General features: G+C 38.0%; 5 protein-coding genes and 1 long non-coding RNA gene across 13 annotated transcripts; 1 reads left to right on the forward strand and 5 right to left on the reverse strand.

Annotated features, from left to right (window-relative positions):
- Nucleotides 1-972: 972 nt before the first annotated feature.
- LOC126615743 (uncharacterized) lies at nucleotides 973-1,830 on the reverse strand. Its single transcript, XM_050283635.1, has one exon. The coding sequence runs from the start codon at nucleotides 1,690-1,692 to the stop codon at nucleotides 1,096-1,098; it is 597 nt and encodes a 198-aa protein (XP_050139592.1). The 5' UTR covers nucleotides 1,693-1,830; the 3' UTR covers nucleotides 973-1,095.
- A 115-nt stretch (nucleotides 1,831-1,945) lies between these two features.
- On the reverse strand, nucleotides 1,946-4,470 carry LOC126615750 (protein phosphatase inhibitor 2-like). 4 transcript variants are annotated; one of them, XM_050283646.1, is made up of 6 exons: nucleotides 4,340-4,408; nucleotides 4,185-4,252; nucleotides 3,834-3,902; nucleotides 3,517-3,641; nucleotides 3,144-3,323; nucleotides 1,946-2,370 (listed from the first exon to the last, which is right to left on the reverse strand). In XM_050283646.1, the coding sequence occupies exons 3-6, from the start codon at nucleotides 3,836-3,838 to the stop codon at nucleotides 2,114-2,116; spliced, it is 567 nt and encodes a 188-aa protein (XP_050139603.1). In that variant the 5' UTR covers nucleotides 3,839-3,902; nucleotides 4,185-4,252; nucleotides 4,340-4,408; the 3' UTR covers nucleotides 1,946-2,113. The 4 variants fall into 4 exon arrangements, with proteins under 4 accessions (XP_050139603.1, XP_050139625.1, XP_050139616.1 ...); XM_050283668.1 differs by having other exon boundaries at nucleotides 3,517-3,635; nucleotides 4,340-4,406; XM_050283659.1 differs by lacking the exon at nucleotides 4,185-4,252 and having other exon boundaries at nucleotides 3,517-3,635; nucleotides 4,340-4,470.
- Nucleotides 4,471-5,238: 768 nt separating this feature from the next.
- LOC126615800 (uncharacterized) lies at nucleotides 5,239-8,144 on the forward strand. Of its 3 annotated transcripts, XM_050283711.1 has the most exons (8): nucleotides 5,272-5,361; nucleotides 5,510-5,535; nucleotides 6,079-6,276; nucleotides 6,433-6,573; nucleotides 6,849-6,957; nucleotides 7,103-7,164; nucleotides 7,603-7,706; nucleotides 7,897-8,144. In XM_050283711.1, the coding sequence occupies exons 3-8, from the start codon at nucleotides 6,184-6,186 to the stop codon at nucleotides 7,994-7,996; spliced, it is 609 nt and encodes a 202-aa protein (XP_050139668.1). In that variant the 5' UTR covers nucleotides 5,272-5,361; nucleotides 5,510-5,535; nucleotides 6,079-6,183; the 3' UTR covers nucleotides 7,997-8,144. The 3 variants fall into 3 exon arrangements, with proteins under 3 accessions (XP_050139663.1, XP_050139678.1, XP_050139668.1); XM_050283706.1 differs by lacking the exon at nucleotides 5,510-5,535 and having other exon boundaries at nucleotides 5,239-5,361; XM_050283721.1 differs by lacking the exon at nucleotides 5,510-5,535 and having other exon boundaries at nucleotides 5,264-5,389.
- A 539-nt stretch (nucleotides 8,145-8,683) lies between these two features.
- Nucleotides 8,684-12,606, reverse strand: LOC126615785 (methyl-CpG-binding domain-containing protein 13-like). Of its 3 annotated transcripts, none has more exons than XM_050283684.1 (7): nucleotides 12,388-12,606; nucleotides 11,673-11,804; nucleotides 11,475-11,570; nucleotides 11,132-11,272; nucleotides 10,887-11,004; nucleotides 10,274-10,648; nucleotides 8,684-10,028 (listed from the first exon to the last, which is right to left on the reverse strand). In XM_050283684.1, exons 1-7 carry the CDS (start codon nucleotides 12,469-12,471, stop codon nucleotides 8,881-8,883), a joined length of 2,094 nt encoding a protein of 697 aa, XP_050139641.1. In that variant the 5' UTR covers nucleotides 12,472-12,606; the 3' UTR covers nucleotides 8,684-8,880. The 3 variants fall into 3 exon arrangements, with proteins under 3 accessions (XP_050139641.1, XP_050139651.1, XP_050139660.1); XM_050283694.1 differs by having other exon boundaries at nucleotides 10,887-10,998; nucleotides 12,388-12,605; XM_050283703.1 differs by lacking the exon at nucleotides 12,388-12,606 and having other exon boundaries at nucleotides 11,475-11,577; nucleotides 11,673-11,805.
- Nucleotides 12,607-12,960: 354 nt separating this feature from the next.
- Nucleotides 12,961-14,962, reverse strand: LOC126615820 (uncharacterized). Its single transcript, XM_050283734.1, has 2 exons — nucleotides 14,865-14,962; nucleotides 12,961-14,565 (listed from the first exon to the last, which is right to left on the reverse strand). Exons 1-2 carry the CDS (start codon nucleotides 14,872-14,874, stop codon nucleotides 14,054-14,056), a joined length of 522 nt encoding a protein of 173 aa, XP_050139691.1. The 5' UTR covers nucleotides 14,875-14,962; the 3' UTR covers nucleotides 12,961-14,053.
- A 1,122-nt stretch (nucleotides 14,963-16,084) lies between these two features.
- On the reverse strand, nucleotides 16,085-16,638 carry LOC126615825 (uncharacterized). Its single transcript, XR_007620913.1, has 2 exons — nucleotides 16,605-16,638; nucleotides 16,085-16,492 (listed from the first exon to the last, which is right to left on the reverse strand). It is a non-coding gene; the product is annotated as an uncharacterized LOC126615825 (long non-coding RNA).
- Between the last annotated feature and the right edge of the window lie 1,901 nt (nucleotides 16,639-18,539).

Consider the following 18,539-nt stretch of genomic DNA (forward strand, 5'->3'; position numbering starts at 1 on the left):
AAAAAAATGCACTTATGAGAGTGCATAATGAGATTTTTGAAGTGCTAATAACAGTTTCCAATTGAAAAAGTAACATTTAATATGAAAGTTAATTAGAGTTAAGTAAAAGGATACATGTAGCTGATAATTAGGTGTATGGTGAGTATACGTCATAATTAGAATGGCGAGCAAAAATGCACCCTTTAAGATATTAACATGCTTACCATACTCCAATTGGGTCCCAAGTGGGCCTTGTTGATGTACAATCTGAGGAGCGATAATTTCAGACACGACAATTTTGAAACTAATCATTCAATAAGCATAGGACGATTACACAATTAGATATTGATTATCATGATTAGAACCCGACTAACTCTGACCCAACCCCTAGCAACGGGTTGTGAAAATTGAAAGAGAAAAAAAAAAGAACTCGATTGACGTGGTTTTTATGAATTATATGAATTTTGTATTAGAGAATGGTCGTAATCAACCCAAATATAAACACGACCATGACCCATTGCCGCCCCTAGTTCTGAATCTTCCGACCCCTTATTATTCAATATTTTGTTACATAAAGTGGTATGAAACTAAAATACAGGTGATGAAGGTCAAGGTCAAGAATTCGTTCCCATCATTAGATATATATTCTACAAAAAATAATAAACGCACATCATCTTTTTTTTTTCCCATTCATCTTTTGTTTAGTTATGTCTTTTATTTGTGTTGTCTATTCAATTCGATTATAAATAAAACGAAATGTTGTAGTTGGGAGTAGGATCGTCTTTGTAGGGATCCGAATAATCAATCAATCGTTTTCATTTATCGTACATCGTGCGATCAATTTTTGTTAGGTACAATTTATATTCAATTTAAAATTTAAAATAATTTTTAATCATACAATGTACGGTGATCGAATATAATTGATTGATCTCTGAATCCCCACAAAGAGGATCCGGAAAGGAACCTTGTCCGTGGTAGCTGGAGCTAGAAAGATAGAAAAAGTTTATTATCATTTATTATTTTAATTTACATTCTGTTGGGCCTCGAAGGCCCATAATTTCAACAGAAGAGAAAAAGAGAGCCCATGATGGGCCCACATTCATCAGGTAATCGCGGTCACTCGAGGTTGGTGTGGCGAGCTCGTACGGCTTCAGGGCTCTGACCCAAAACCTCACCCAACTTATACACCACCATCTCAAACAACACAAACAAAGCCCCCTCATACACGCTCCCCATCGGAAGCAACGGCCGAGATTTCATCACATCCCCATCACCACCTGCATCATTCGCCATCGTCTGCGCTGGCACATAGCCCACCACACTCGCGTGCTTCACGCACGATCCGGTCTCCGGCTGGGCCGTCAGCAGCAGGACTCGACCTCCGTTCGATCGAGCAACGGAGCAAAGTGCATCCACGGTGAAAAACCCACCTGGGCCGGCTGAGGCAATGAGTAGATCGGCAGCTGTGATTGGGGGAGTGGTCATGTCGAACACCATGTGGGCCGAGAGGCCTAAGTGGGAAAGGCGCATGCACAAGGCCTTCACCATTAGGCCCTCTCGGCCAACCCCATAGAGGAAGACGCGGCCGTTTCGAGCCGCTGTGGAAGAGAGCTCGGTGACCAAAAGGTCGAGGACCGGCGGGTACGGGTGGGTCGGTACGGTGAAGATAGAGGCTAAGTGGCTGCAAATTTGGAAAGCAAGCTCTGAAGCCATTGGTCTCAGCCTCAAGGGATAAGAGAGTAGTGATCAGTGTGAGCTAAATATGCGAGTGAGGTGTTGCCACTAAGTGACACGTCAGCATTTAAACAAAAATATCTCTCGTCTTTTTTTTTTTTTTTTTTTTTTTGAGTTGAGCGATATTGTCGTGAAGTTAGAATCAGTTTGCCGAGGATTAAACCCTCCTGTCATGCAAAGGCGTCGTTCCTCTCCACCACTGTGGTGTGGTAGAAGGACACTTGCTCGGACATTGTTTTATGAAAAGTAAATAAAGTTGAACTATTTACAAACAAAAAGCTTAATAAAAAGATACAAATTGCAGTCAGATGAGCATATATTCTTATCGAGAAGGAACCGAAAACTGTAATCCAAATGTCAGTGAAATGATCAAGGGAAGTCTTAGCTTTGGCTTGATCTTCTAAGCGCCATTCGCCGGAGGTACGGAAGAGTTTTTGGTTGATGAGGTACCATCTTCGTCGATATCTATTTCTTTGACACCGGCAGTTAACGAAGAGGAACCAGATTTCTTCTCCTTCTTATCCATGTCAACATTCTCATCCTCGTCCTCTTCTTCATCGTCGAGCAAAGAAGCTTTCCGCCTGAGTTCTTTTACTTTCTGGAATTCATCATAATGGGCTCTTCTGTGCTCCCTAAAACTCTTGCTTTTCTCGGAATCTGGCAAAGTCCGACAGCAAGAAGGCAGAATAGACAGCCGCAAGTCAGTACAGGATTGTTGGCAGATGAATAGTATAAATGTAACTGAGCGGTAGAAGAATTTGAAAATATGCCCGATTTTATGAACTGGGGAAATGAGAACTAGAAGAGGATTGTTGGCAGATGAATAATAAACCTCTAAATATGTTCATTGGGATCTTATATCATGTGTTTTAGGGCTGGTTTGGTATTGCTGTGCTTTGAAAGAAAGCTGCTGTGAGAATAAGCGGCTGTAAAATAAATCAGCAAAGTGTTTGGTAAACTTTTTTGTAAAAATGCTTTTGGAAAAAAAAAGCAAATAGTGGGTCTTTTCATTAAAGGAGCACCGTAGCTCCGTGTGCTTTGAAAAAAAACCAGTTTTCCAAAGCTGCAAATAGCAGCTTCACTTTTTGCCTTTAATTTCAGCTTATTCTCCCAGCAACTTCCAAAATAACCTTTTTTTTTCAGTTTACCAAACACCTAAAACCCTCACAACTTTTTTTCATGGATGCTTTTTTTTAAGCACCTCACTCCCAAACCACCCCTTACACGAAGTAAATTAATATCATCTGATGCAACTTCAATCATATCCATGTATCGATCCAGTTGTATTAGTATTCTAAGCAGTGGATGACTAAAATATGAAACTAATCAGTCAACTGTATTGAAATGTAGTGAAAAGTCGTAAGTCGTAACAAATGCTGATCAAAAGAGTTAAACTTAAGGGGAAAAAAGAAAAGGAGATGAGTGAAGACCTTCATCATCTTGTTCCATAGCATCGGCCTCATCCTCAGATGATGTCCAGCCAGTAGACCGTTGGGTGCTCTTTCTACTTGATGACGCCACATCACTCAAAGCAGTTCGTATTGCTTCTGCATGATCTGCATCACCAACACAATCATCGAAGGTACCGCCCCGCATAGGAGACAGTGATCCTGCCAAGATTATAGTGCCATCGGAAATGATAAGTTTCAACATACAAGAGACCATTTTCTTTTTTCAGGAAACAAGTATTGAGAACCTACAATGAATGAAGCTTTACCATATGAAAAGGTATAATCATCAAAACTTAGAAGATAAGTAAAAACACGGGATTCATGCATATACAGTTGACGTAAACCCACATACCATACTCATCATCGGTCATCATGGGGTGGTATGGCGTCTTCGGCTCAGTAATTTTCTGCCTTACAGGTTTATTTGCTTCAATTTCTCCAATATTAGCCTCGTCCCATCTAACTCGGCCTCTGCCACTCAATGAACAACATCTAAAATCAGTATACCCATATAAACTCCAACCATCTAATAACAAACAGAAAGTAAGCAGAATTTTACAAAAACCGAAACCATTTCCTAAAGCATGACTTGATGCAACATTTCTAAGAATTTAACGTAAACCAAACCCGAAAAGTATAACGAAAACAGCAGGAGACAGATTGAATTACTTCATTTTGCTAAGCAGCTGATTCCGCAAAAGCACACCAACAAGCAACTGATCAACTGAATCGAATTCTCTGAAACAAAATCGCGAAATTCGCTGTTAAATTCTCAAAATTAAGCATAACAACAAATCACAACCGCATACTAGGTCATCAAAACTGCATTAACGATATTGAATTATATACATACAAAAACCTAAAAACCTAAAAAAACAGAAAAATTCAATTCAATTTCTCACAAATTAATCCACGTCTAGTAAAAAAACGCACAACAAGAACAACATACAATACAGCCACAGATCAATAGCGCATTAAAACCCTAATCCACCTAATCTTTCGAAAACGAAGAAAATGAACCTTCGGAAACATGTCGACTAACAACAGTTGGTTAAACGATCGGAAAATTTCCTTTTTCCTTCATTTTCCTGCGTTTTCCGGGAAAATTTAAGCGCAAAAATCAAATTAAAAGTAGGAAAAAGAAGAGAGCAGGAAATATATATAAATTTTGATACCTTCTTACTTCCTTCGGAGAAATTGAGCGTTCGTTCGAAGCGCTGAATCGAATTTTTGTTTGCTGGTTTTATAACTTTCCCGGTTTACTAAATTACCCTAACGAATAGCATTTAATATCGATTGAAGCCATCCAAGGGCTTTCAAGAGTGTGAATATCTCGGACCGTTAAATACAAATTACAACCGCTATGATCTAACCACGTCAGCCAAAGATTTTTGGAATTTGATTCAATTATGACTTGAATTTATGAGAGAGATAACTTTTACTAGGAATTTAGCTAAATCACATAATAAATAATTTTAATTAGTTAAATTAATTTCTTGATTCATAAAAAATCGTTTCTGAGACATCTAACTTATAAGTTTAAAGAATGTAACCAAACATAAAGCAGATAACATTTGTGAGTTATAATTGACGCAACAACAACTAAAAAAAATTTGACGCAATCAAAAAACAATATTTTGTTTTTTGTTTTTATAAGAAAACAATAACAACAAAAACAGTGTGGTGAGAAGTGTTGTCTTTGCAAACTTCGTTGACTTTCTGATCTAATATCTAATATAACAAATTTATCTTTTGTTTAACAAAATCAATAAATAATTTTTTTTTTAACAAAACACTTCTGATACGGTTTATTTTAACAAAAAATCATATTTTTACTCTAAAAAAGCATCCATGATATTATTCACTCACAACATCTTTTTATCCTTTTCGTTAAGGAAATTGTTATTATGATTCCAAAAAACTCATTTGGCATTCCAAACTTTCTATAATTAGAAAAAAAAATACGTGTAAAATGAGATTTTTGAAATGCTAATAACAATTGTCTTCGTTAAAACCCAAAAATTTCAAGTTCATTACTTTTCCTTAAAAAAAAAAAAAAAACGTAAAAGGTAATTACAAATCTGGGAAATAAAAATATAAGATAGAGAGAGGGTTTGGAGCTTGAGAAGAAGAAGAAGCTGTTAATTGGGGCCCGATTGCGTACGTAGAAGAGTAGCAGCAGCTCTTCCCTCAGACTGTAAGAATTCGAGATTTTGCTTTCATAGGTGAAATTTGTTGGTTGATCTGGATTATTTTATTAAACCCGGTTCTGTCTCTGAATTTTACGGCTGAAAGGAATTGGGTCGTGTTAATTTTCAATTTTTTTAATTTTTTGGGTCAAACAGCTTTCTGGGTTGGCTTATTTTGTGAGGTTAGTTGGAGATCTCTTTTTTTCTTTTGCTATAATTTTATGCTGTTTTAATGTGTTGTTGATGTTCTTCATTTAAATAAGATGTCAATATTTTGCGAATTGGATTTGGTTGTTGTTCTGCAACTGGAAAAGTTTTTTATTTCTGTAACTTGTGTTGATTCCGGCAATGTGAGAAGTGGAATTAGAATTGTATATTTGTGACAAGATTGGAAGGCGAGCCTTGGCGCAACGGAAATGTTGCTCTTTTGTGACCGAAAGGTCAAGGGTTTGAGTCATGAAAACAGCCTATTTGCAAAGCAGGGTAGGGCTGCCTACGATAGATGTTGCCCGCAAAGCGGGAGCCTTGTTGGCTTGGGCTCGTCCTTTTATATTTGTAAAAAGATTGGCCGTTTTTATTGAGTGCGTGCAATGTGAGAAGTGGAATTAGAATTGATGAGGACAGTGAGAAAGTTAATCTGCAAAATGTGTTGAATGCGTGCGAATTCCATTCAGATTTCGGAATTTATATTTGTAACAAGATTGGCCATTTTTATTCTGTTTCAGGCGGTATTTTCGTAGGGTTGAGGAAGATAAAGTTGTTATCGGTTCCAGAGGAGGAACTTGAAGCTTGGTAGGGATAGAATAGTCAACAAATTACACTAGGCAGAGATGTTTTCGTTGTTTTACGGACTATGGAAATATATGTTCAGTAAGACGGAGTTTCATGTGCTCATTCTTGGAATCGACAAGGCTGGGAAGACGGTAATACACCTTCCTGTAATCTTTTAGTTATTGTGCTTTTCGTTGCCATTTTGACATGCTTTTATCTTTGGTCACATTAGTGGATTTTATTCTTCAAGTTTTTAACGATTTTTCAGAAACATCAGATGTAATTTTTAATCTGCTTTTTCTTTGTAGACTTTGCTTGAGAAGTTGAAGTCAATGTACTCAAACTTGGAGGGTCTCCCTCCTGATCGAATTGTTCCAACTGTGGGACTAAATATTGGTCGTATTGAAGCATCAAATACCAAACTTGTGTTCTGGGACCTAGGGGGTCAGGTATGTGAAATATATCCTTGCCATTTATCTTATTTCATCTTTCGTATTCTTTCGTTTAACATAGATTTTCACTCCTTTATTCTAAACCATAAGCTGCTAGCATCAAAATTCAGGTGTACTTTTCCTTAGAAAACATTACTAGTTTAGCAATAGTAGATTGTTATCACGTACCAGGATCGATATAGTCTCCAAGTGTTGCGAATCAGTCGCTTTCTCTAGTATAAATTTTCGTTTTTAAAATGGGCAGTCACAAGGGTTGTTTGTTTTGCTGTCAGCCTGGTCTTCGCTCAATCTGGGAGAAATATTATGAAGAAGCACATGCTGTGGTCTATGTAATTGATGCCACTTGTCCATCACGTTTTGAAGATTCAAAATCTGCATTAGGTAGGTGGTGTTCAATTGCTGAATCTTGTGAGCATATTCTGCCACGTTTGTAATTGTTGTATCCTATGATAGTATAGCTATTAAAGTTGAGGAATAACAAAATTACATGATGCACTGCCCTGATATTACTACTTTTGAAAACCAGAAAAAGTTCTTCGGCATGAGGATTTGCAAGGAGCTCCTCTATTGATTTTGGCCAACAAGCAGGTGAGAGGCTAAATTGTTCTCCGCACAAAATCACAAGCAACCTAGTGATGAATCTTTCAGAAATTTTTGGCTTGCATGTCTTATTAAAACAGAAGTTTCATAAATTTTGCATTTTCTTCAGAATGTAAACGCAGAAATCCATGTGCTTAAGTCCTTATTGGGTGACATCTATGTAGACGGGTTGTAATTTGTTGTGCATCGTCATCCCTAATATATGGAACTGTTTTCTTTTTATATTTGATGTAACCATGTGTTATTTCCTCTGCCATCTATCTTTTTCTATTGTATATGGTTTTTATTTTAAATCTTGTAATGTGAAATCTAGTTATGGCATCCGTAATGTTGATTTAAGCTGCTTTTTAATTAAGATAAAAAAAACAAGATGCTCAATAAATCTCTCCTATTTGTCACTTTGTTGAAATGTCTTTGCAATTGCAGGATGTTGCTGATTCTGTGTCAGCTGAGGAACTTGCTCGATATCTGGATCTTAAAAAGTTGGATGAAAGGGTTTTTATGTTTGAAGCTGTTTCAGCATACGATGGGTAAGTGCATCTTTTCTAGACTCCATTGCTTCACCAAATAGGCAGATAGTTAACTCTTTATTTGCTCCGAACGTGGAAAGGGTAATTTGTCACTTGATGAACCACATTTCACATTGAAAAAAAATTCTCAGCACTGAGATGCCGTAAAATACAGAATGCAATAGCTAAGCACATCGACGTTTGATTGCAGGATGGGGATTAAAGAAAGCGTCGAGTGGTTGGTGGAGGTAATGGAGAGAAGCAAGAGAACTGAAACACTGAGAGCCCGAGCAGGCCCGGCTTCTGCCTAGAATGGCATGTATGAATCGACATGCAGGTTTCTTGCCTTGCTCTGCTTCTGTACCAATTGTGTAAATAAATCAGGCTTTTTGAATTCTAATTAAATTACTACATGATTCAAAGTAAAAAACAAAAATCAAGATTTCACTTGTTGTCTTCCTCCTAGTGTGCTGCTAATTATTGTTCTGTGGATCTTGTTTTTGAATTATTGTTTCCTGCTGTATGGATCATTGAGCGAATTACGCTGTTACGAATCAAGTTGCAGAGTATGAATTTTGTGTCGATATCACCGTTGCAACTTTCTCTCATAAACGATAAGAAACAGAACCGGTAGTACACACAAAGCACGGCAAAATCTAACGATGAGAATCATCAGAAAGCTTAGAGCCTGTTTGGTATTACCTCGAGCGGCGACGATAATCCATCAGATCGACTGGGCATGCCTTCCTCTCCCAGTTCGTTTTGGTTCTCGATAAGTTGTTGGAAGTTGGAGACGAGGTTCTCTTCGTGGGCGCAAATCAGTCAATATCTGTTCATTGGCATAATAATCTCTGCTAGTTTAGCTGCAAACGGCGATTCCGGCCGTGAAAATTTGCAAATAAAAACTTGAGTTATCCCTGGTCTTTGCCTCAGGTTTATCAATGGAGTCTTCACATGTTTCCATCTTAATCATAATTAGTGAACAAACACTTTGCCAATGCAACGAAAAAATAGCTTCAATACTTCGTACTAAAGTTACAGACACTGGGGTTACACATACAGAGATGCAAACAGGCGGAAACTTCACCGAGGCGGTCTCTTCCTAAAAGATCAGCACGAGAGAAGTACAAAAGGTTAGGGGTGGCGTGGAAGGGGGTTGGTACAGAGTGTTCTAGGAGCTGTACAAGGGTTGAAGTCAGTGTCTCTGCCTCCCCTTTTGGTTTACATCTGATCCACCGGAACTGTGTAAACTTCGGCTCCTGGTGTGTCGAGGTTCAGAAAGCGCTTGTTTCTTAAGCACAGGGACCTCCGCATGACAGAACTGCTCGCACAAATCATCCGTTTGGCAGAAGTTATCTAGACCAACATTTTTCAAGGTCAAGTCGCTTGTTCCTTGAGTTTTTGATGAGCTTAGTTGCTGCTGAAAGTATTCCTCGATGTGCGGATCGTAGTCTACTGGGATTGCACCCGTGAGAGTTTTTATAGCAAATTCAATGCATGGATCGGGCCATGAACCCCCAAAAGGCAACTCAGTAGGGGATCCTGACTTCTGTCCAGCATCATCATCCTTTCCAACTTTCCCCCAGCGTTCTGGAATAAAAAGGTTGCCGCTTTCCTGCTTCCCACTGCTCTTATTGTCTATGTCCCCATGATGATCTTTTGGTGTAGTTAGTCCTCCTGAAGAATGGTCACCATCGCTCCTGGCATTGTCAAAACCTATTCCAGTGAGAGTCTCTATTGCAAATGCAATGCAAGGATCCGTGAAGAAATCGCCGAGAGGTAAGTCTGGTTGAAGTCCTGGCTTCTCTTCAGCCTTATAATCGGTTTCAAGTTTTCCTGCATGCTCTTCTGGGCTACTTCGGCTCCCCAATGGGAAAACAGAAGCACACCTTTGCTTAGCGTCACCATTAATTGCTTGTTCCACATTTTGAATATGCTTTTCTGGCTCAACCTCATGATAATCAGGCTGCTGGAATGCACAACTAGGCAAATTACCAAGGGAAGAACCTTCAGTTGTACGGTGTACTCCCTCCCCTGACTGTTTAACAGCAAATCGACGTGCTGGAGTACTTGGTTTCACTTCTGGAACTGGACCAGCTTCAACTCCAGCTAGTCTCATTGAAGCACGGCGAGGAACGATAGGCTCCATCTTGTTCTTTGATTTGCAAAGGTCAAGATGGGTCTTTTTCCCTTCATGTTTTATCAGACCAGTTTCCAGGCATTGCTTATCTGGCGGACCTCCACCTGCAGGAATTGAAATACATTCATTTTTTGTGGAATCACAGTCCTGTTCTTTTTGCTCTGAACCTTTGGATTCTGGAGGATTTAAGCTGCCCACCTCACCTGCAGCATGTCGTGAGTTCGTATCAGATAAAAGCTTATTAACTTAGCGTTGCAGAATAAAAGGTTGGCCTTGGAAATCAGTCGAACTTCCTAAATCATAACGACAAAAAGGAAAATAACTAAGTCAATTTTCAGAGTCTCAACTCCCACTCCCACATAAAAGAAAGAGGAAAGAATAAGGAATATATCTATGTGAAAGGACAATACCAAGGGATTGTAAACAAGACGTGAAATTTAAACATTACTCTGATCAGAACTGTGTTCAGGAAGGGACGGGCCTTCGGTTGTATGGCGTGTTCCCTCCCCTGACTGTTCAGTTGCAGCTCGACGGGCTCGAATACTTGTTTTCAGTTCTGGAAATGGACCAACTTCAACTCCAGCTAGTCGCTTTGAAGCACGGCGAGGCAAGATAAGCTCTTTCTTGTTCTTTGATTTGCAGAGGCCAGAACGGTTTATTTCATGTTTTTTCATCCCACTTTCCAGGCATTGGTTATCTGGCGGGTCTCCACCAGCAGGAGCTGAAATGCATTCACTTTTTGTGGAATCACCGTCTTGTTCATTTTGCTCTGAACCTTTGGCTTCTGAAGGATTTAAGCTGCCTAATTCAATGCCCACCCCACCTGCAGCATGTCACAGGTTCATGTCAGTTAAAAGATTATTAACTTAGCGTTGCAGAATAAGGGTTGGCCTAGGAAATCAATCAAACTTACCTAAATCTTCAAGACAAAAAAAAAAAAAAAAAAAAAAACTTTCTGGCAATTTTCAGTCTCGAATCCCACAAAAGATGAAAGAACAAGGAATATATCTATGAAGGATGATACCAAGAGATTGTAAATAAGACGTGAATTTGAACATTACTCTGATCAGAAGTATGTTCAGGAAGGGGCAGGCCTTCTCCGTTACATGAACAATTAAGTATCTCTCCATCCTTCGTTGTCTCGTTGAAGTTCAAACTTGCGTTGTCTAATTTCTGTTTCTTGGTTACAGCAGCAATCCAAATAAGGAAAGACATCGATGAAAATCATAATTTTTACTCACAATCAAAATTAATGGCAGGCACAGTAACGTTTAAAATCCAGACAATCCATTTTGTAGTAACTTACAGAGGATTTTTCATCTTCCAATTCCTTATCACTGCTGCCACTCGGCTCGACATTTAACCTTCCTGGCTCCTCATTTTCAAGATAGCGATGCACATCCCTGAGAGAGCGGAATACTTTTTCACTTACAGGAGCAATATAATGCTGCACAGAGACAGAATATCATTCAACGGAGGAGTGAACTTTAGGGATGACCCATGATAAAGAGAATGAGTGGAATGAGCTTGAAACTCAAAGCTCATGGAAACTCTTAACAAGGCCATACTGCGCACGCGCACACACTCACTCGCAGAGAGAGAGAGAGAGAGAGAGAGAGAGAGAGAGAGAGAGAGAGAGAGTTCATTACCGTGTCTCTCCTAATCTTACGAGCCTTTTTTGTCATCCGGATTTCTTTGATCCATCCTGGAGGCAGTCTTTCTGCTACAGTCTTCTCAACTACAACCTAAATGCTTGAATAATTAAAGTTTCCATATCTAAATTAGTAAAAGCTGACGATGTTAAACATCTAAATGTAGATAATAAGTAGAAGTTTGAGTCAACGGACATCATCAGAAGGTCGCTTGAGAGTCTCCTCAATTTTCTGTTTGTCTTCACGACTGGTTTTGGAGGTGCTGAGATAGCGAGATACCTCCGCCCTGGAACTAAATCTATGTCCACTTGAGGATTCGTAGTAATACTGCAACAAACACAAATTACAAACACCTCTACTAAATCATCTATCGCAAAACATCGTCCAGAGAAACGAAAATAGCTTTCAAGTTGCAAGTGTAGTTCCCTATAAATACTGATGTCGAATTAAGGAACCTGAAACTTTCGAAATTCGACAGTACAAAGCTCAGAGAAGCATAGTATGTTCCACATGTAACACATTCAAAAACAGCAAGCAAAGGTGTCAGATTTAATCCTAAAATCGAACAGACCTAGGAAATGTCTGGTTCGAAGTTCATATCTAAAATGCACACCTCAACGTTACAACTAAATGTCCAAACTTTTGCGGATGTGCTCGAATCCCCTTCCCCGCAGTTTAGATTAGTTTAAAGTAGAATACCGCTCGTATCAAAAATCCAAACTTCCAATCCTCCTCCACTCTTTTACAAGCACAAAAATTGGTTCTTTACCAACTTACAGAATTAAAATTAAGCTTAAACTTAACTAACTACCAAAATTACTTAAGGATCTTGCAGTTCTACTAATTTTCCTAATCAGGGTTTGAAGTAAATAAATAAGTTAAAAGATAGAAAGGAGTGTAATTTTCAGACCTTGTCTCTTCTGCCGTTTTTTCTAACTTTGACCTCCACTGTCCATCCAGCTGGGAGCCATTCCTCGGAGTTCTGGTCCGCCATCGCCGGAGACTGATTTTCCGGGCGACCACCGCCGAAGTACGAGCCGCACTCTCTCCCCCTCTCTCTCTCCCTCTCTGAGTGAAAAGCTTGGAAGGTCTCCAGACCCACGTGTTTACGAAACTGTATTGCGAGAGGCGCAGAAGTTACAACATGGCAGTTAAAAAGCTGCAGCTTGACGAAGTTGTACTTCAAGGACGGTACTGCCCTCTGTCTTTTACTAAAAGACACTTTTGACTCCAAGTACAATGTTACTCTGAGTGGGGACGCAGAGGATTGAAGTGCGCCACGTGGAATGTGCACTTTCTGGTGACGGAGATTCAACTATTCCACCAGCAAACGGACGACCAGCTAACCTAACCTATCCATTAGCCAATGACACGTGTTGCTCGTTGGATTGCGGAAAAGGATCTTCGTCAGATCATTTTTCTGAGGATTCCGTAATTAAATATAAATAGTACTTAATAAAAACTGACCGTACGATGTACGATGAACGATTATTATCACAGAATCTCTTGGATCCCAAAAAAATGATCCGACAAGGATCCTTTTCCCTTACATTTGCTCCCAAATTCACATGCTCTAATAACGCTGAATCAAATATAATTACATATTGCGTATGGTTTCTCATTCCGTCGCATTAAAAAATCTCTTCGCCTTCTCAGCCCACCACTACCTCCATGAAACCCAGCACCCTCCTCGTTTTCTTCTCTCTCCGTTCCATTCTCCCTATCTCACTTTTCTGTACGCAAGCTTGATGCCGGAGCCAAACGGACGCCGGTGGTTCGAAGACCGTTGCTGGGCTGATCCTACTTTCTTTCTACCGAAACAAGGAAACGGAAGAAAGGCAGATTCTCCAAACTCTGCTTTAGATAGTGAACATCGTCTCTTAACAAGAAAAAAAAATGGAAATTTTGTAACATATACTAATATCTCCATTGAGCTTCCATTGTTAAAACAAAAAAAGGATACAATATGCATAAAAGTAAAGAATACAGATGAAGAAATATAACTTATTTACAACTGCAAAGTAGGCACGACCCAAAATGAAGGTTGCATGGTCTTTTCTAAAAGTTTCTTCGCCTCTCGGGTATAAGGCTGCGAAAAGCTTCGACTGTCAACATTATAAACGCAATAATCATCACTTAAGCGGTTTTTTGGGTAACTGTTGATACGATCATAATCATAGTTGAAGTATATACAATTTGGCATACATCCTGGAAAATTGGAAGCCTTAACAGATATGGAAAAGTTATCACCCAAAAAGAAAGCAAGATCACCTAGGGTTTTTGTCTCAACCCACTCACACTTATCAAAATTCAATTTAAATATCTTAACTAACGTTGTGACACGACCAGTATTAAATTCAAAACCCCTTTGAACCATCCACAATTCGTTATCATTTAAAACCACGATATACGCCTTTATTACCTCATCGAATACCATGGTATTGCCGGCAACCAATTGTTTACTGGAGATGGAGTGAGTAGTAATCTCAAAAGAAGAAAGTCTTCCCAGTTCTTCGACAGCATAAAACTTATCTCCAACATGAACAACATCTTGGAATTGGATACCGGATCCTTCATCAATGTACAACAATACATTTATCGACATCTAATATTGGGTCTGCGGAAATTGTCGCCTTAATCACAAAAGTACAGGTTATCTGAACAGGCACTCTTTCTTGCGGACGAGTGAGTGGAGGGAGATTGATGATGGAATCTTGTCTTTTTTTCCTCCCTTTGATCCATAAAAAGGGATTTATAAGGGTTACTACCAAACCCATATTCATAGCTATTAACCATCCTTTTGAAGAACCACAGAATCGCTTCTTCGAAAAATTTAGTTGCAGACCAAGGACTCTATCTTCGATGGGGTGGTATATATTCCAATCACGTTTTTTGGCAGTTTTAATGGCAGTTTGAATCAAGAGTAGTGGAGGATTATGACAACTTGAAATCTCGTCAAATTTTCTTTTATTATCTTTTGCTATGCAATACCATGACATACAAACAGCACTGAATCGAATATATTCTAATCGTGACACTAAATTCTCTAAAATTGATTCCAAAAGATAGTTAGGAAGAGATGCCCAATCTGAGAAAGAAAAAAAATTAAACAAAATCAATAAGAGAAACCATGGTTATGTTAAACACATAAAATTGCAGACATTTATATAGAAGATACAAATATATAGTATATATTAATCTCGTCTGGCAAATCACAGACAGCAAACGACTAAAAGAGTTTAGCAGATTTAGAAGAATCTAACCCTAAATACTGATATTTAATATCTAAAACTTGATTGGAAAAGAAAAGATTAAAACTATGATGTCATGATCATAACAAGGTAAATAAATGTACGAAGTAAGGGGAAATATGAAGAGAAAACACACCTGATCCCATGATTTCAGAACTGTGAAGATGTTCTTGCAGAAGATAAATTGAAGGGTACAGAGCTTCTTTTATTGTTGTTGAATATGTAAAATAATTGATTAAAAGTCCTTATTTATACATCACTGCGTGTACTCCAAAATAAACTAAGGGAATAGAACTACAAGGATTATAAGGATTAGAGACAAAATGGTATTCTATAAGGATTAGGATTTGTTATGGTTTATTGTTTTACGTATTTTCGTTTCTTGTGCTTTGCTCTCCTTAGGATTATATTTTCCCTTGCATTATTTTTGCATACCATGAAAAGTGTGTGAGGCTCCTAATTCTCATGTTTTCACTTAGTTAGGTCATATTTTGTGTGTTGCCCCACCAAGGTTTGAATCATGTTGCCAGCAGTTATCAGTGATGCACGACCTGTAAATTTCTACGTAATAACGTATGGATTTGAAAGGCTCAAATTTTCGATTTTTCTATAAGTGGTTATGTGTACATTCAAGTGTCTATGAACATTCTTGTTTTTTGGACACCTAATTTGCTCACACAATTTTCTTGGCACCCAAAATAATTCATTAAACCTTAGAGAATACTATTCTTTTACTTTTTATGAATTTACTCGAGACGCCCAAATTTCATTTTTTTGGACACTCGTTTTTCAAGCGAAATTCAAGGGTCGCAAGTTTTAGATAAGCATGGTAAAGTCAAATTCAACAGTCGTAAAGTCCATTAGACACTTAGTTATCACTCTCAAACTCCTATGGATGTTTGAAAAAACAATTGTTTTTCTTAAAGAAATTACTAAAACATTTGTGCTAATTTTTTTATATTGGGTATAAAATATAAATAAATAAGTACATATGACTCCACCAAAATAGAACAGATGGTTTGCAGCACATTGCAACCGCCAGGGAGTCGAATCTGGACTTGACCTTGAGCTGAATCCCGTGCGATCTATTTTGCTTCTTTCTTAGCGGATACTATTACTTAGTAATTAGGATTTTGCAGCCAAAAAATTCTTTAATATTGTTGTGATCAGCAACGCGGGGAATCAAGTTGAAATTCGGTGATAAATGAGCTTTTTGTTGCTTGATACTTTTATATTTGTAAATGTTGCTATCGTATTTCGTTTTCTTGATTAAAGATCCGGTGTTATTGTACTTCAGGTTGATTGATTGTGATTTATAATTCGATAATTTGAATGTATAATAACAAAGAAATTAAGTAAAAGAAATAAACTTAGTTATCTATATGAAAATGTTACCTGAAGCAACAATTGGAAATTCATAAAAGTAAAGTAAAAAACCACTTATCAAGCTTAAATCTACGATTAAGGTATAGATTGACACTAGGGCTTAGTTCTTGCCCCGTGTTCTTGAGAGCAATTGTGCTGCTCCTTATCATCCTTTTTATTATAATATAAATTCCAGCAGCTCATGCAAAAGAACTGGCCATCGAGCTCTTTCTTATGTTTATCTTCCGCGTGCTTTATAACTCCATTCTTGAGCAGAAATTCTTTGTGGCATAAATAGCAGAGGTAGTGTTCCGCTTGGACATGTTGTAGTCCTTCGTGTTTGTCGAGCTCTTCCTTATTAGTTGCTATATATTCACACTTATCACGGTTGAACGACATCTATAAAAATGCAAAAGAAAAACATGATGAAATGTAAACGTTAAGCAAAGGACAACCATACAAAAAAGAGAAGGGAAACAGAGACAAGTAAAAGAAAACCATAAACATAAACCTTTTGATAAATAGATACGAAATGCACAGATCGGAGAATAGTTAGATATCACTAATTAAGCAACTCTATCAGGTCATATAAAGGCAGATTCTGGTCTTGAAGAATGCAAAAGGAATGAGTATTCTTGCAATATGCATGACTCAGTTTGGAAGGTGAAAAATAATGTTTCTGTTGCATTGCATTAACATACAATTGTAACCCAAACCGAAACCAGAGATTTAGCTAGGTTGTATATATGTAAGTCTGTGAAACTACTGCGGGTTGAATTTTTGAAAAGCTATTTGCCCTAGCTAGCTAATTGGTACATGACAACTTGATCATTCGGTTTTCATGTGTTTAAAAGAGCCATTGAAACAGATTGATCGTCATGCTTTGTGTCTGTCTGTGATCAACAAGCAAATGAAAATAAACTAGCTATATTTTGGAGCACAAGGAGCTGTGAACGAGTACGGACCTATGTTCCAAGTCCTCTTGGTGACTATTTTTAACAGCTCAGTTACAATTTTGTTGACTAAATGACATGGAAATTGATGATTGGATTATTACTTAAGCGTTGATAAATGTGCTCATTTCTATTGGTGAAACATCATTTAGTTTGCAAATTTTGTCTATAAATTGAGTCTTCACGAAGCGAAATGTAATTGAACATCAGCTCAAGAAGATGTGAAATGTATCGAACACAAATTGAAACGAGTGAAGGGTGCACCCTGCTCAATGTGTGTTTTTAAGCATGTCTGTAGGATTGTTAAGCTTTAATATGCAACAACTTATTTTTTGTTGTTTTTTCATTTTATCAATAATAATGTCAATGTCAAAGAGTGAAAGAGTCAAGGACGCGCAAAACTTGTGGGAAGCATAGCAGAACCGGAGCATATGCTGCGTAGCTAGAATGTTACATACCCCAACAGCCACAGGGGGTTTCTTCAACTTCATGAGCTTCTGGAAAAAAATTGCGGGCTCAACTGGCTCAGTAATTGTCAGTGTGATGCTTGTAGACGTTATATTTTCTGAATTTTTTCCCCGTAAACATTGGAACTATCACGTAACTATGGATCAGCGAAGCAGATTGAACCACAGATTGAACATAATTTGCAAGTAAAAATAATTACTTACATATAACGGGTCGTGTAATGTTTGCACAGAAACTTGCAAGAAATAGCATACAAAAACAAGAGTTGGGTATTAATTTTGGGTTTGTAAGAGCATGGCAACTTTGCAAGTGTTGAAAACTAACAATTACCAACATGTAATAGCCTCCAAGAATCCAAGAGTAACAACTACACTTTCCCCTATCACGCAGGGCAATGATGTTCCTCCTTGTCGGCTTTTGCGAAAAAAAAAAATAAACAAAAACAATTTATAGTAACTTTTGCACATGAACCACCGTGTATTTGCAAAATTCTGCTACTCTCTTGTAATTGATTTCGGTAACAGAAAACTTGGAATGTCCAAAACTATGTATTATACATTATAATACAAAATAATAGAAAGTAAGACATTATACAATCCAACTCTGAATCAAAACTAATCTGTATTATGAGCAAATATCTGATCTGCTATCAAGTGAAAGCATATTGGTGCCATAAAGTTAATTGTGAAGCGGATTTGGTCCTGCAGGAACATGTCGACGAGAAACTGCATGGATCGGGCTGATCTTATTCTTCATCATCGACTCCATAGATCTTAGGAACATAGGAAAATACTTGATGTCTCTTAACTTCTGTTCTGTATCTCCATTTGAAGCTTGAGTAGTACTAATTATCGGTCGACAGCCGCAAATTTGAATCACTGCTAACAAGCAAATGACAACTAAAATTGGGATTACGTGCTTTTGAGCCTTCATGATTTGTCTGATAAGAAAAGCAGAAGAGAAATATACTTTGTTTGTGTTCTTGGTTTTTGTCAACATGTCCTTTGAACTGCTCTATTAATAAA

Source organism: Malus sylvestris, chromosome 1 (assembly GCF_916048215.2).
Source record: "Malus sylvestris chromosome 1, drMalSylv7.2, whole genome shotgun sequence".
Taxonomy (NCBI): Eukaryota; Viridiplantae; Streptophyta; class Magnoliopsida; order Rosales; family Rosaceae; genus Malus; species Malus sylvestris.